The 16260-nt window shown below is 40.4% G+C and overlaps 1 protein-coding gene across 1 annotated transcript; it reads left to right on the forward strand.

The window, feature by feature from the left end:
• The first annotated feature begins 372 nt into the window (after positions 1–372).
• On the forward strand, positions 373–15694 carry LOC115568982 (plastin-2-like). Its single transcript, XM_030396789.1, has 16 exons — positions 373–601; positions 4298–4366; positions 4982–5133; positions 5468–5597; positions 5726–5858; positions 5972–6053; positions 6212–6377; positions 6506–6645; positions 6896–6991; positions 8619–8805; positions 9017–9095; positions 9206–9323; positions 11410–11543; positions 13431–13554; positions 13706–13830; positions 14489–15694. The coding sequence occupies exons 1-16, from the start codon at positions 388–390 to the stop codon at positions 14619–14621; spliced, it is 2082 nt and encodes a 693-aa protein (XP_030252649.1). The 5' UTR covers positions 373–387; the 3' UTR covers positions 14622–15694.
• Positions 15695–16260: the final 566 nt, after the last annotated feature.

Below are 16260 nucleotides of genomic sequence, written 5' to 3' on the forward strand. Positions count from 1 at the left end.
TAGAACTACAGACAACTCCACTCTATACTAGCCTGTCATAAACTACACTTATCTTAAACAACCTAATATATATATTTTTTCTTCAGTTTTCATATAGCCCCTCTTCATTCTCTTTCTAATTTTATCTTATCAAGTAGCAAACCATGGCTGAAAAGTGCCCTTTTTAACCCGTTAATTGTACTAGCCTACACTTTGGGTAATTAAGCTAGTGAGCTTTTGTTTAGCATTAGCATAACAATTTGCCATAATCTGATCTGTTTAAAAAAAACAAAACACTACAGATTCCCGTTATATTAGTGGATAAATTTAGGTAAATATCAATGAGCAAACATAAGCTGTTGTCCCCTGTGTAAGAGCAGTGCTGTTGGATGTGGGCTTCCACTGAACATGTCGGTGTTTCTCTCGCTAACTGCTCGTGACGGCTGCAGAGGGCAGCGACGCTGGGGGAGGCTCGGTTGTGAAGGGGGTGGCGCGGAGGGGCGGAGCGGTTCTCCCTGCCGGGCGGTGTCAGCCGATGAAAACGGGACGGAGGAGCAGCGAGGGGCCGACAGAGAGACACATTCCCCGGGTGGTATTACTGAACTGCAGCAGCGGACTTCAGGTAAGACGAAGGAGCGTTTTTAGGGCGTTTTCTCCAGAGTGAGGAGGGGAAGTCATTGTGTCGGGCTGACCGGAGAGCAGAGGACGGGATTTATAAGTCACTGCGGCACGTGTGCTGGTCCCCCATTCAGCGAGAAATACACTTCAGTGCTATTATCTCAGGGACGTAGAGACACAAGTCAAGAAATGTGCTAACAGAGGTTAAAATGCACAGTGTGTTTCAGGGTTAAAGCGTGTGACACGCGTTTAAAAGCGACTTCTGCCGCTGGAAACAGGAATTTCATCCTACATTATAAATTCCAATTCATGATATTTAATGATAGTCACGACTAAAAATGCAATTTTCACCATTTTTATCAATACATCAAAATGTTTTTATGAATGCTATTTGACTTTCTTTTTTTTTTTTGCAGTATGCTAGCTGATTTATTATTGAGAGTCCCATTTATCTTTAAGCTAGCTCGACCCATCCAAAGGTTACAAGATTAGAAAAAATTTGATTTATATTCATTTGCAGTGTATAATATACAATCCTGCATGGTCAGTTTAGTTTATATGAGACGTTTTGTGGTTGTTTCTAAATCAGTATAGCATAATGTTGCTCTTTTTCCTCAATGTGGTAAAGGTATAAAACTGTAGTGTGATTGGCAGACAGTGCAGCAGCCATGTGTCAGGATGAATGACATGAACTGCATAGTCATGATATACAGTGTGTGTGCGTGTGTGTGTGTGTGTGTGTGTATGTGTGTGTGAGTGGAATCCATCAGGGACACTCCTTCAGCCATGTGCATCACTGGATGAATAAAAATCTTGAGGACAAAATTGCCTCCAGACGTTGCAGGGTCATCGAGTCAATCAACCATATCTTAACCAGATTTTATCCAGATGTCTTACTTATGTTGCTTCTTTAATCAGTGCACGTGGGTGCTGTATATATGTCTGGTAAAGGACCGGGAAAAACAATTTAAATCTTGAATTCTATTAGCTGACATTTCTTCACCATGTAGCTGCAGGTAGCTGATCAGTACTTCCCAGACATGCTACGTATGATCATGTAATGTAGGAAACATATTCCGGGGATTTTATGATTAACAAAGACATATCCAGATGTCTGATTTACCTCTATATCTAACCCAGAAAACATAGCAAGGACAAACCTGTAAATCCTCCCACATGAAGGGCTGCTCTTCCTGTAGTAGTGACATCTGGTGGCGGTAAAAGTATATTTTTCTCCTGTTTCTCTCCTGCATGATCCGTGTTGTTCACACTGAAAGGGTTTAAGTTAAAAAGACGATATTTGCAGAAACACCAAACACAAACATGTTCAAAGATTACAAACATAGCTTAATAGCATAGTTTAATGCATTTACAATTAACCAAAAAATGCCCCCCAAAATGACTTTTATTACCATCTGTATTATGTGTACAGGATTGTTTTGCATGAAGAAGAATACATCTCCATTCTTTATTCAAAGGGAACAGATAACAGATGTTCAGTCATATGTCATCGGTGTGACAGGCACACTTCGGAGTGTTTTTGTAGACACGTATATGATGGCCCCTGTGATTGCGTGCCAGTATCTGACCAACCATGCAACCAGTGCATTTGCATGTGGAAGCCACAGGAGCAGAGCCTATTTGTTTTTTTTTGCCAATGCCGTAACACGATCGTGTCGCATGTGAGAGATTTTCAAAGACAACCAGAGAGCACTACTGATGGTGTGGTGTTGAAAGGTGATTTGAGTTAATCCAGAGGGTCAAGAGCAACAACTTTAAGGGGATCTTTTTAGCTCGCTGACGTCTTCTCAGAGTCACAAGTGAAAGACTGACAAACATCATTCATCTCTCCAAGTTGGATCTGGATTTCTCATCAGATCTTTTGATGGATGTCTGAATAGAAAACAATATAATTTAGTTATATTCATCTAACCGCTATGAGATGGTCAGTTTTCCTTTTCCGTATGATGTTTGGAGCTAGATGCCACATCTCAGGCTTGTAATGCCTGACTTATCTGAATGGATTTGGCTGCCCAGGCTTGTATTGATTGTCTGTGGATGTAATACATCAAGTTGACACACTGTCTCAGCTAACAGGGCTGTGCTTTCTGCCGCAGAGAGCTCTCTCCCTCTCGGACTAAATCATATAAAGTCATATACAGGCTAATCTAGCTATCTCTTAATGTACTGCTAAGACTGTATTTCTAGGCCAATATTTCTTGTAACATTATGTGATTTATTGTGTGATGAAGCGACTACAGAGCTCTGCTTTTTGCTACAGAAAGTAATGTCCTGGTCAAGATTTGTTAGGATTTATTTATTTTTACTGACGGCATAAATAGATATATTCAGCTGCTGCCTTATTTCATTAGCGTTGTTGGTGGTATTTAATGGTCAGCTTGCCCAGATCACACAATACATTTCTGAATTGGATGCATTTGGGGAAGTTTTGAGATTTTAGCTCACTTCAAATGAAATGAACCAGTACGGACAGAAAATAATTGACTGTGTCTGTTGCTTACCTTTTTTGTGATTATTTTTTGAGTAGCCTGATGCCATTCACCTCCATTGTATTAGGGCGGTAGAGAGGCAGAGATCTCAGCTGTCTATATTACTAGAAGCCATGTGGAAGCTGCTTCTATCCATGATTGGTTATAATCATTATGATTGTCATTTGCAAGTGGAAAGGTATTCTTTCTTTTGGATGGGTGAAGAGATTCATTAACCTTTCAGGAGGGGTGGGCGATCTGATGATTCCATGTGGTGATAGATCTCGAAGGTGTCCACAGGTGTCCTTTTCAGGCATAGCCTCATTGACTAGCACATCCACACAATTCAAACAGACTGATAGATGGATGTGAGCGACAGGACAAATTACTTTACGTGGCTCTTCCTTGGTCAGTCATAGTGAGCAACATGGAGGATGAGGCGCTTGTGCCAAAAAAGAACTATCCTGAATGCAAAATGGTGTTCGAATGGTATAAATGGAGAAACTATTAGCCATTTTCAACATTGTGATATTATTTTTTTCACCAAATGGCCCATCCCCACCTCTCGGCTATGGTGGATGTAAATATGTGGATCAATTAATACCTTTTTTATTCAAGAGAGATATTTTAAACATCCATACGTCTGCATAAGCTATATTACAAGCCTTTTTACCCTCCATTACACGACTCCATTAGTCATATCACATCACGCATTCTACATTAATCCATAAGATGTTATAAGAGTCTCAGTGCTGATATAACTGAAATGCTAAATGGGTTTGTAAAATAGATCAGGCTACTGTCTATTTCCCTGGCTGAGTAAACAGAGCTGTAGTGTTTTAGAGCTGTAACCCTGCTCCAGGCTGAACCAAGCATTCACCAATAAATAAAATGATATACACTTTATGCCATCATCTCAGAGACCAAGCTAACAGGGCCTCGAGCCATCCTTTATTTATTTTAATAGGACAGGAAATGGGGGACAGAGAGAGAGGGGAAGACATGCAGCAAACGACAGCAGGTTGGAATAAAACCTGGCCACTCTATGGGCCGACTGCTGACTTATTTCTTTTAAAGAACTAACAGTAATTTGAGCTCGCAAACAACAATTATCTGGTCATAAACTGGTCACTTTAGATGATTTCTGGAGCGCAAGAGAAATAAGTACCTAAATGCTGCCTAGTCTTGTGTTCTGCCATTCTTTTTTAAAGGTGTCAAGATGTCAACAAAAGTCAGCCCTGAGGAGATGGAGGAGATCACAGAAGGCTTCCAGAAAGTGGGTGAGTGGACACAGAGCCATCAGTGATATAGTAGTCGATCATGTTTGAAGAGAGGTCAAGCAGCTGACAAACACATGTTTTCATACACTGTGCGTGCTCCATCTGACAGACAGATGTTTCTCTTTGGGGTTATGGAAAGAAATGAAACCTTTTGATACACCCACAGATCAGGTATTTGAGTTATATAGGAATGTTTTGCCATATTGGAAAATATGATAATGTTTTTTTCTTGCCAAGAATGAAAGGAGAAGGCTGATACCACTCTTATATCTGAGTGACAAATGTGAAGAGGCTAGGAGATGGTACGCTTAGTTTAAAGACAATTGTATTTTAACCAAAGGTTAAAAAAAATACAGCTAACTGGACCAAAAACAGCTGTGCAAATTTGATGTCTATGCTGAGCTAAGCTAACTGTCCCCTGGCTTTCTTTCTTTGGGTTTGTAACCCATACTTTGATAAAGTCTCTAAGTTTAAGATTAAATAACCCAGTACGGACCAAATCCTGATAATGTTGGATCAATCACAAATAGAAAAGAACAGCATGGGCTCCAAATAATACATTGCTTTAACACCCCCCCCCTCCCTGTCCCTGCTGCCTCCACCCAACTTCTCAAGATGTCGATGGTAACGGGTACATCTGTGCCAAAGAACTCAGTAATCTCTTTCAAGAGGTGCGCTGTCCTATGGCTGGATACCAGATCAGAGAACTCCTTCAGAAGCTGGACAAAGACAACGACAGCCGGATCGACCTGGAAGAGTTCAAGGCTGTAGGTAACATTAATTAACTAACTAACTAACTGACTGACTGACGTAATGACTAACTAACTAAACCACAACTCACATCTTTACTAACAGCTTACTAACTGTCTTTTGATGACTAAATAAATAATGGTTGATTGATATTTACCTATTTACCTGACCGACTATCTGAATGGATAACTGGCCAGACTTTAATCGGTTGGTTACTGATGTATGGTCAGTGACTAAATAACAAGTGACAAATTAACTGATTGACAGAGTAGTAAACCAAAAGTTGTAATTACTATCTTAACAAACATTGGAATTAAATTGACTCAGGTGTGTTTTTATGTGCACATTCAGATCTACCAGGACCTGAAGAACGAGAAGTATGCTCAACAATTCAAGAAAGCGCTCAACAAAAAGGAAGGCATCGTAGCCATCGGGGGCACGAGCGAGATCTCTAGTGAAGGAACTCAACATTCGATCTCTGGTTAGTAAACAACATAACTTGTCTAATTACAGAGTAAAAATAATAGCTATATGACTATATGTCAGGATTCCCTGTACAATAGTATCTAAGTCGGAAAGAACTTGACACTTGACTTCACTGTATTTCAGAGCAGGAGCGCTTTGCCTTCGCCAACTACATCAACTCGTCTTTGGAGAAGGACCCAGACTGTCAGGGAGTCCTGCCCATCAACCCCAGCACCGAAGCTCTGTTCAAAGCGGTAGCAGACGGCATCGTGCTCTGGTGAATATTACCGAGGCGAATTTGACAAAAATCTTACCAGCAGCATAAAAGCACGTAAATCATGCTCTGAGGCGTGTTGATCACTCACTTCGATATCATCTGTACTTCTGCAGCAAACTCATCAACCTCTCTGTTCCTGACACCATTGATGAGAGAACTATCAATAAAAAGAAACTCACACCTTTCACCATACAGGTTAGTCAGTTTCTCAGCTGGTGGACAGGTGTATGTCTCTGTATGCAAACAATATCACAGGGATGGAACTTACAGTTTTATATAAGCAGTGTTATCATGTATCATCACCTTTTTAGGTTGTTTCCTCCTGACTTTGAACATCTGTTTTCCTCCAACAGGAGAATCTGAACTTGGCTCTGAACTCAGCCTCTGCCATCGGCTGCCAGGTCGTCAATATCGGAGCTCAAGACCTGAAGGAGGGAAAACCTCACCTGGTGCTCGGCCTCCTCTGGCAGATTATCAAGATAGGACTGTTTGCAGACATTGAGCTGAGCCGCAATGAAGGTATGTACACACACACAGACATGCTTTCACAACAGAACAAAAAATTTATAGCATGCAGATATAACCTCTCTCCTACAAACATATTTAGCTTTAATCATTATGCCACATGCTTGTGTTTCTGTATGCAGCTATAGCAGCATTGCTAGAGGAAGGGGAGAGTCTGGAAGAGTTGATGAAGCTCAGTCCTGAGGAGCTGCTGCTGCGCTGGGCCAATTTCCATTTAAAGAAAGTTGGAATGTCCATATCAAACTTTTCTGGAGATATTAAGGTAAAGAAATGTTGGTGCCTGAACCTCTTACAATATTGCCACTGAAACCCTGATTAAAATTAAACAGACAGCTTAGTTCTTTAGCTATTTATTATGCAACAAGTTACATATTGTGGTATTTGATGCAACAGTTTGACTCCCACAAATCCAACAAAGAGGAGTATAAATCTGACTCTTGCGGTGGGAATAACCATCAGTGTAGTTTGATATTATGTCATATTTCACTAAGTGTCTATCTGTGTATGTGCAGGACTCCAAGGCGTACTTCCACCTCCTCGAGCAGATCGCTCCGGACGGCAGCAAAGAGGACGCTCCACGGGTTGAGGTCGACATGACTGGGCTTTATGTGAGTTCATGGAGTTATGGCTTGAATATGCAACTTTTTATCCTAAGACTGCGAAGTGTAATGCACTTTCATGTTGTTTACCTTTTCATATTCCATTTGTTCTGTATTATCTTAGTCAGATACAACTAAGAGAAGTAACGATGGCCCTCAAACTGGGCTGTCTATGCAGTACAAAGACGAAATGGCTGCGGTATTCCTTTTTGCTCAAACGGTAGAAAACTTACAACACCCAGAATGCACTTACAAACCGAACTATCAAAGGGATGAGGTGCAGGGGGAGAGAGGGGGAGAGAGGCGGAGAAACACAGGTGAGGGTAATGAGTAGGCGAAAAACAAGAGAGCAGGGAAGGAGCTTATACGCTGGGAAGAGCACCTGGAACAGTGCTGGGGTAACAAAGGTGATACAGGGCAGATGTGTGGAGAAAGGCAGGCTGGGAAGGAACACAGGAACACAAGAACACAGGAGGGAAACGGAGCAAAAGACAACACAAAACCCAGAAAACGCATAAAACAGGACCATGACCAAGGACCATGATAGCACTGAGCTACACCAGATCAATAAACACAGACATACTTGGAGTTGGGCAGAGCTTTGTTTCTGTGTTGATCATGAACTTTGGCTCTTGCAGCTGAAACCACCAGAATCTTGGTTTATAGTTTATCACCACTGGCAAGTTTAGGCAGTTTGACCAGAGTTTGCTGCGATGCAACTCACTTGGGCCAAGAAAGAAAGAGAGAGCAGCCCTCTCAGTCTTACTCTATACTCCTTGTGTCCGTAGATGCAGGCATGCAAAAATGTGGAACAACAATCTTTAATTGATACAGCAGCCCTAAAATCCTCTAGATGACAGCATGTGGCCCTTTTTTTCGCAGGCAAGAGAATGGGTCACTCTGGATGCAGGCGGTCATATTTTACCAACAATGCAGTGACACAAAACTGGTAGAAAATTGGTCAAGCAAGACATGAATTTGGGACTTAATTGAGTGATCACTCTGAGAATTTTGTTAAAGGATTTCAACACACACACTTTGCATTTCACTATCAGAGGCTGATTTTCTTCCTGTTGACAGTCTTCCTGCTTCCTTTAGGACCATATTAGGATCATGATACTGTTCTGACTCTGCAAAGATAATGAGACGGACTATTGCTTTCAGTATTCACAATTTAAATCCCCTTTTCCTCCTTGTATTTTTCATATCATGACCAAATTTCTTTACGAAGTTGCATTGGGTGATATAGCTTAGTGAGTCATTATGATAATGATTAGGTTAATTAAGTCTACCTATGTAATCGTTTTACATGTCATATCACCGTCTTGGTGTGTATTAAATGTCACTGTTGTCTTCAGGAATGTTTTCCTCACAGCCAATCTCATACCGACATAGTGTTTTTATTTTCCATATAAAGTTAGATTTACAGTTTACACTTCTGTAAAAACTGACATCTGCTATAATGAGGATGATGTCTTAGTAAGAAATGTATACATAAATGCAACCTGAATCTGGATCAGGCATGTTTTGCAATGTAATGTAGTGTCTGAGGCACTTTTTTTAAATGATGTTCTCCATCCCAAATGAAACGAGAGCCTGTTTTCCCTAACAAATGTAAACCTGTGTGTGTCACCAGGAGAATGATCTTACGAAGAGAGCAGAGTGTATGCTGGTACAGGCCGACCGTCTTGGCTGCCGGCAGTTTGTAACTGCTACCGATGTCGTGTGTGGAAATGCAAAGCTCAACATGGCCTTTGTAGCCACGCTGTTCAACAAACACCCGGCACTCACCAAACCAGAGAACGAAGATTGGAACCTGCAAAGTGAGCAACAATGAATATTCTCTCTCACACACATACTTTCCCAAATGTCCATTAAAACCCTCCAGTGTGGTCCTGTGTGTGTGTGTGTGTGTGTGTGTGTGTGTGTGTGTGTGTGTGTGTGTGTGTGTGGGTGGTTGTGTGTGGTGGTTGTGGTGTGTGTGTGTGTGTGTGTGTGTGAAGCTAATCTTCCTCCATCATTGTCTCCCTCGAGGTGAGACCAGAGAGGAGAGAACGTTCAGGAACTGGATGAACTCTCTCGGAGTGCGTCCAAATGTTCACCATATCTACGGGTCAGTCTCTCTCGCTTGCTGCAGTCATCATTTCTGCTGTTTGTTGCCATGCTGAGCCACAATTCACTAGTTCTTTACATGCCCCTGTGTATGTGTGTGTCGTAATGCAGAGATCTGCATGACGCCATGGTGATTCTCCAGCTTTATGAAAAGATTAAGGTGGAGGTGGACTGGGACAACAAAGTCAACCACCCTCCATTCAGAGGAGGAGGAGGACATTTAAAAAAGGTAAATTGACAAACTGCTGAAGAATGTTTCATGTATAAAATGGGTTTGCGACCTGACATGAATGAAAAAGAGTCTTTCAAATGGTAGAAATCTTATTTTCATATATAAGGGATGCACAATAATGTATTTTTGCAGATATCTGATATGCAGATTGTTTTCAACTCATTTGGCCAGTTGTTGATGTCAACATTGATATATGCACATATACTCTTACCTCAATTCCACTGGGCACATCTGTTACCTGGCAAGTGCAAGTCTGTTTTGTTCTGTGCTCGGTGTGGCTTCATATCCAACTGGAAGCATTTCAGAAGTGGAGCGTTATGCCTCCCTGATATTGTTGAGATATTTTTGAGATTTGTTGTGCTTTCTACCAGGGTTGAGTACTACTACGCAGTTAAATCACTTAATAATTTAACTGTTTTAAATGTTCAATTTTGAAAATTGAGCGGCTGCACTATGTCAGTCCACTGTCTGACTTCCTGTCTTGCTCGATCTGCTCTGCGCAGACTGACGTGATCGTGGTCCACTTCTATCAGAAATAGACTTGGTGTGTATTCACTGCTGAGCAGATCCGCTTCTGGGATGTTACTGTGACATGCCAGGGCGCAACGGTGGAAACTTTAGCATTGTATAGATGGGCTCTGGTGGTTTTAATGCAGCTGAGACAGGCCCGGTGGGATCTAGGGGTTATTGTGATTGCCACTAGCACATGTAGACATACAATGCTTTTAAAAATTGACCCATTCCCTGGGCAAAATGATAAGAAATGACCTTGTCAACAGTTCAGGTCATGTGCACATAATTAAAGTGTCATCTTATCGTCCTGTCATATCAGCAAAAATGTTCTTTCCAGGCCAGTATTTTATTTTGAAGCCTCTATTGAGGAGTACTGACTGTGTGCTGACATTATTTTGCATCTCTATCATATATGTTTGTAAATCATATTAAGATAAAATATTTATATACATCCACATGTATGCAGGTGTTTTAACCACTCAACAGGAGGCAACTAGTGTTGTCACGATACCAAAATTATGACTTCGGTACGATACCTGCCTAAAATATCTCTATCGATACTGAAACGATACCACGGCAGAAAACTAGAACATCATCAAAAGTAATGGCATAAATTTTAGATGACAGAATGATTTATTTCTTTTTATTATATATATATTTTTGTAAAAGCTGCTGAGCTTTATAGCTTCTGTATCCAAGAAGACAAGTGTGTTTTTGTTTTGTTCATTTGTCTTGTTTGCTCTCAGAGATTATTAAGTAACATGATTTTTCATTAAAAGCTCTGTGCCAGTAGTAGAAAAAAATTAACTTTTTTTTTTACCTAACCATCATCATTTGAGTCAGTAAAAGGCTAATGATACCTGACTAGCGTCATCTTCATCAGGTGTCTTTCTCTTCTTTGAGAAATATTTGAACAGGCTCATCTGAAAATGCAATCAGCAGTTACATCATGACGTGTATATATTCGCTTAATGCTATCAATTAGTTTACTCATGTTAGCGACACTGAGTTGAGTTGGCACCGGGCCCAATTAATTAAGCTACCGATATGTTGCGTAACCTTAGCTGGCCATCAATATTGTGCAAATGTCTATTGAACTTATAAAATCTATTATAAGTTTTCTTAAGCTAATAAGTCTACCTTTTCTCGAGTGAGTCGTTGCCCTTTTTTCAAGATGACACTCCTCTGACTCTCCGACCTGGTGTCTGGGTGCTTGACATGATGTCACTTTCAAGGCCGTGCTCTCACGAGTAATTAACGTCGATGGCACCAGTAAGTTCTTGTGGGGGGGATCTACTCCAAAGAGTAGATACTGAGCAAGATAGTTGTCTAGTTTACCTCAGCACTCGCGACACCCGACCCAGTGCAGGACTCTGCTGTGAAGGTGGAGATATGATGCGGCAGTGGTGTATTTGCGACAATTTAAAAAAAGAAATTTGAGGGAGCGGCGGCTATGATTTAGGAGTGGCGGGCTGCCACTCCTAAATGAATGTCGAGGAAACACTGTGTATGAGTCTCTTACTCAGTCTCACTGATTGTAAAATAAACTAACTTTGTGTGTGCTCGACAGATTGAAAACTGTAACTATGCTGTGGAGCTGGGCAAGAAAAAAGCTGGCTTTTCCCTGGTGGGAATTGCTGGACAGGACATCTACGATGGAAATGAAACTCTAACTCTGGCACTGGTGTGGCAGCTGATGAGGAGGTGAGCCAGGTGTCATAAGTCATTACTCATAGTCATGAGGTGGTTTTTCAGGGACGTTTAAAAAAATTACTGTAACTGAGCAAAAGAAGAAAACTGTTGTTTCTTTTTTTCTAAAGCACGTTTAGAAACACCTACAGCTGTTCTGTAGTTCTGCACAAAGCCAGAATATGTGGATAAGAACATAACACAAAAGGACAGCTAAAAGGGCCAAGTCAGACGATCTGAGGGGGCTGGATATAGTGCGAGGGCTTAAGAGGTCTGTGATATAATAATGAATAATAATAATACATTTAATTTATATAGCGCCTTTCAGGGTACCCAAGGACACTTAACAAAGTGGAACAAATATATGAGATAAAGTAATAGAAAAGTTGATTGAGTTGATGGGGCTGGATCTAGAGCTGGTAGGCCTTAAAAAGATGGGTTTTTTAGGTGTCGTTTGAAAGTCTCCAGAGAAGTCAGTTTGTGGATTTCAGCTGGGAGAGTGTTCCAGAGAGTGGGGGCTGTCACACAGAAGGCTCTGTCGCCGAGGGTTTGTAGTTTGGTGTGAGAGATGGAGAGCTGGTGTGTGCCTGATGAGCGCAGCGTCCAAGACTGGGTGTAGGGGTGGAGGAGGTCAGACAGATATAGAGGGGCAAGGGAATGGAGAGATGTATAGGTCAGGAGGAGAGTTCTGCACATACTGGAGCCTATCCAGGGTTTTGGAAGGGAGGCCGGACAGAACTCCATTACAGGGCATGGATGAGGGTCTTAGCCACATGTGCGGAGAGGGAAGGCCGGAGTCTGGAGATGTTTTTGAGATGGTAAAAAGCTGATTTTGTGATGGATTTTATGTGTGATTGAAAAGATGGCGTGGAATCCCTTGATTTCAGACTTGAGCCACAACCATGAGCTCTGTTTTATTGGTGTTTAGTTTGAGTAGATTTGATGTCATCCAAAGTTTTATATCATGCAGGCAGTTGACAAGTGACTGTGCGGGTAGCTGGGTGGATGGTTTGGTGCAGAGATATAATTGAGTGTCATCAGCATAGGAATGGAAGTTGAAACCATGTTTGTGAATTATCTGACCAAGGGGGAGCATGTAGATGGTGAAGAGGAGGGGTCCAAGCACAGAGCCTTGAGGCGCGCCCTGGTTGACTGGAGCTGGGGTGGAACTGGAGTCTCCAATATAAGATGAAGCTAGTCAATTTAGGGCTGTATACACAAACAGCACAACCTTAAAATCAATCATAAACTGTACTGGAAGGCAGTAGAGGATGACTAGAATTGGAGTAGTATGGTCACTTGTCCTGGAACCATTCAGGAGCCTCGCAGCTGCATTTTGCACCAATTTCTGGGGGGGGACAGAGACGCCTGGCTGATCCCAGTGTCAAAGGGAGTTACAATAATCCAGCCAGAAAGAGTTGAAGGGCATAAACAACTTCTAAATCACATAACAAGAGAAAAGGTTTTATTTTTGCAGTGGACCGAAGCCATTAGCCTTCACACTCCAGATGTTTGAACAGGGAGAGGGGGCTGTTCTCACATCACACAGTGAACACTTTCCCAGTTTCTGTCAGTGAAGTGTGGAGAAGACAAGCACACCCAGTAACACACCGGGAGGGCAAGATGAGAAGATTGCTCCCTGTTTGAGATTGAAGACAAAGGGTTTTATTGGAAACAATTATTACATAACATATTATTTGACTAACATTATTGGGAGACAGAGGCTGCCTGTCATCATGGTTCAGTTATTTACAGTAATTATGGCGAGGTATTCTGTTGTACCTTAAAATAATCTCCAATACTGTTTAACTACTTCAATGTACCCGAGGTTCAATACTGTATTTACAATATATATGATTCAATTGTTGATAACCATACATTTGCCCTATCTTCTTTATGCAGGTACACTTTAAATGTTCTGGAGTTCCTTGGAGAAGGAGAAGTTGCAGGAGATGATCTGATCATTTCATGGGTCAACAAGACTTTGTCTGAGAATGGCAAGAGTTCCTCTATCAGAAGCTTTAAGGTGACTTTAACCCCACATATATTTTAGATGACCTTTTAATGAGCCTCCCTGTGTTCAGTATCATTGTTTGACGAGCAAGTGTAAGTTTTAATCTTTCCTTAGCAAAGGAGTGTGTGATCTCGTGTGTGTGTGTGTGTGTCTCTCTGTTCAGGACAAATCGATCAGTACCAGTATTCCAGTTCTGGAGCTGATTGATGCCCTTCAGCCCAACAGTGTGAACTTCGAGCTGGTTAAAACAGAAGATCTGTCAGATGAAGACAAACTGGACAATGCCAAGTACTCACCTTCCTGTTCTTCTCTGACTGTCTGTTTATTAGTTAGCATTATGATTGTGTCTAAACCCTGAGCATGCAGTGGGACGTTTACAGCACAGAAACAATCTTTTGTAAAGACATAAATCGCATTTTGTGGAGACTCTGGCTTCATCTGATATTAAAGTGTGCCACACACAGCCAAAATGTGTCACTAGGGAAGCTATTATAAAGCTTATCATTATACACTTACTGTTTGTGGATAATAGCATATCAGAAAGGTGATTTACTGAGCAAAAATACTTTTTATCTTTGTGATTTTTGATACTCGAAGCAAAGTGAAAAAATTCTATAAAACATTTGATTAATGTTCCTCCAAAAATATTTTACTTGTGTTAAAATAGTTACTTTGCAATGGGACATTTTGAGCAAATATAAATCAACACAACTAGAAACAAAAAATTGATAAATTAATTCAATGTTAGACATAAATCATCAGAACAGTCATGAAAAGGTTACAAATGTAACACTCATAGACCTCAGTTATGTGGATGAAAGGGTGATGATAGAACTGAAATAAATTTACATTTTGACATTTATATTTAAAATACAACTATGTTACTGAAAATAAAAGATGTAATGCGTTGCTTCATGATCCTTACTGAGACCCTGTCCTGCACCAGGTATGCCGTCTCAATGGCGAGGAAGATTGGAGCCAAAGTCTACGCCCTGCCTGAGGACTTGGTGGAGGTTAACCAGAAAATGGTGATGACCATCTTTGCCTGCCTGATGGGGAGAGGCATGAAAAGGGTCTAAAGGAGACACACGTACACTTGTTATACACACACACTCATACTGAATACAGACTGTCTTTTCCTTCGGTTGAATGGATGAAACATGAAGAGAGTGAACATGAATGAATTGTCTGCTAATTTTTAAGTGGTCATTCACTGTTGGCAATGATAGAAGTGTCACTTTATTATTATGTACTGCACTCAAAGGTTAGAAAACAAAAATGAACGAAACACAGCATAAAAAAAAACAGTAGTGATGTTAGAGCTTCAAAGAAATGAGTACCTTCTAAACCGTTGGACAGTTTGCAGTGAAGTGAGACTATAACGTGCTAAATATTTGGGGTTGTGGGTTTTTCCTCGATCTCAGTTTTGGTTTGGGTCACTTCAAGTGAGTCAACTTCCCATCCTGCACCTAGATATGAATACAGGTGTGAATAAGCCTGTTAAATGAATACAAGGTTTTGTTTCTTTAATTGTAAAGGCTGTGATACATGGGAAACACTTGAAGACAACAACAATTTTAGTTATTAGGTAGGCGTGTTTTTTCTCAACATTTAAGGTTAGTTTTTAACTTGTAACTAGACTCTGGTTAGAGATCCCCGTTTACTCTTTACATTTTTCCAGCTGCATTGCCTTAAAGTTTCCCATGTGTCACAACCTCATGATATGCCGACTAAGTTCTGCTATGTCTCCCAATGTGCCAGTCAATTCACAGTGTGAGCATTTATTGTAACTAAGCCATATTCTAATATTCTTTACTGAATACCTTTGGGCCTTTTTTATATGTGACCAAAGCTGTGCTAGATTACTGGCAGTTTGTGTCTTAACACAAGTAACTGTAAAACTTTAATTTGTCTTGTTAAACTTGTGGATTAGGTATCCAGTTTTCTTGCTGCTGATGTCAACATTCCAGTATCGATGTGTTTTTTTTCTTTATCCCAAATGTTTCTCAGTAAAGACTTTTCCAATCAGCTGTTTGACTTTCTCAGCTCCTTGGAATGCAACTGCAACAAAGCTTTACATGACAGCAATACTTTGAAAATTCAGTGTGTACAATCGGATCAATAATGTTAAATAAAAGCATTTTTTCATAAACTGTGTTGTGTTGAGTTTTGTGTTGTTTATTTTAGTTATTTTTATGTACCATATGTCACCTGGATAAATGTTTTATCAGTAATTATAATTAATGTAATTTAAATAAGCCAACTAGAAACAAATACAAAATAAAATTTGCCAATTGAGAATTCTTTTTCAGCATTTTGTCTTGATTTCAATGTTTTAATATTCAGTATTTTGGAGAAACATCTCAATGAAATGAATACAAGTAAACAGCCTTCGAAAAGTTAAGGTCCAACACATAACAGATGAAATATGAATTCAATATATCTAAAATTCATTTCTTAATCATAAATGATTTGGTAGCACACTCAAGACTCCATCGCTCCACACCTCATTGTTTTCAATCTAAATCATTTGAGGTTAAAGGAGTAGTTCAACATTTGGACGAAACAACTGTCAATTTTTTTTTTTTACATTTCTGTTCACTGCAAACAATCAAATGCAGCATGTAAGTGAGCTTCAGAGTTGCTCTTACGCATCACTTTTCAATTTAATTTTGAGGCCAGCAAGCTGTTTTCCACCTGCATCTAGTGGTTATGCTA

This window comes from Sparus aurata, chromosome 18 (genome assembly GCF_900880675.1).
Source record: "Sparus aurata chromosome 18, fSpaAur1.1, whole genome shotgun sequence".
Taxonomy (NCBI): domain Eukaryota; kingdom Metazoa; phylum Chordata; class Actinopteri; order Spariformes; family Sparidae; genus Sparus; species Sparus aurata.

Excerpts from the sequence above, each read along its gene's own strand:
- LOC115568982 (XM_030396789.1), top strand. The coding sequence starts at position 388 with ATGTCGGTGTTTCTCTCGCTAACTGCTCGTGACGGCTGCAGAGGGCAG. Across the intron at positions 5,598-5,725 it reads AACTCAACATTCGATCTCTG|AGCAGGAGCGCTTTGCCTTC; the intron begins GTTAGTAAACAA and ends ACTGTATTTCAG. Across the intron at positions 6,646-6,895 it reads ACTTTTCTGGAGATATTAAG|GACTCCAAGGCGTACTTCCA; the intron begins GTAAAGAAATGT and ends GTGTATGTGCAG.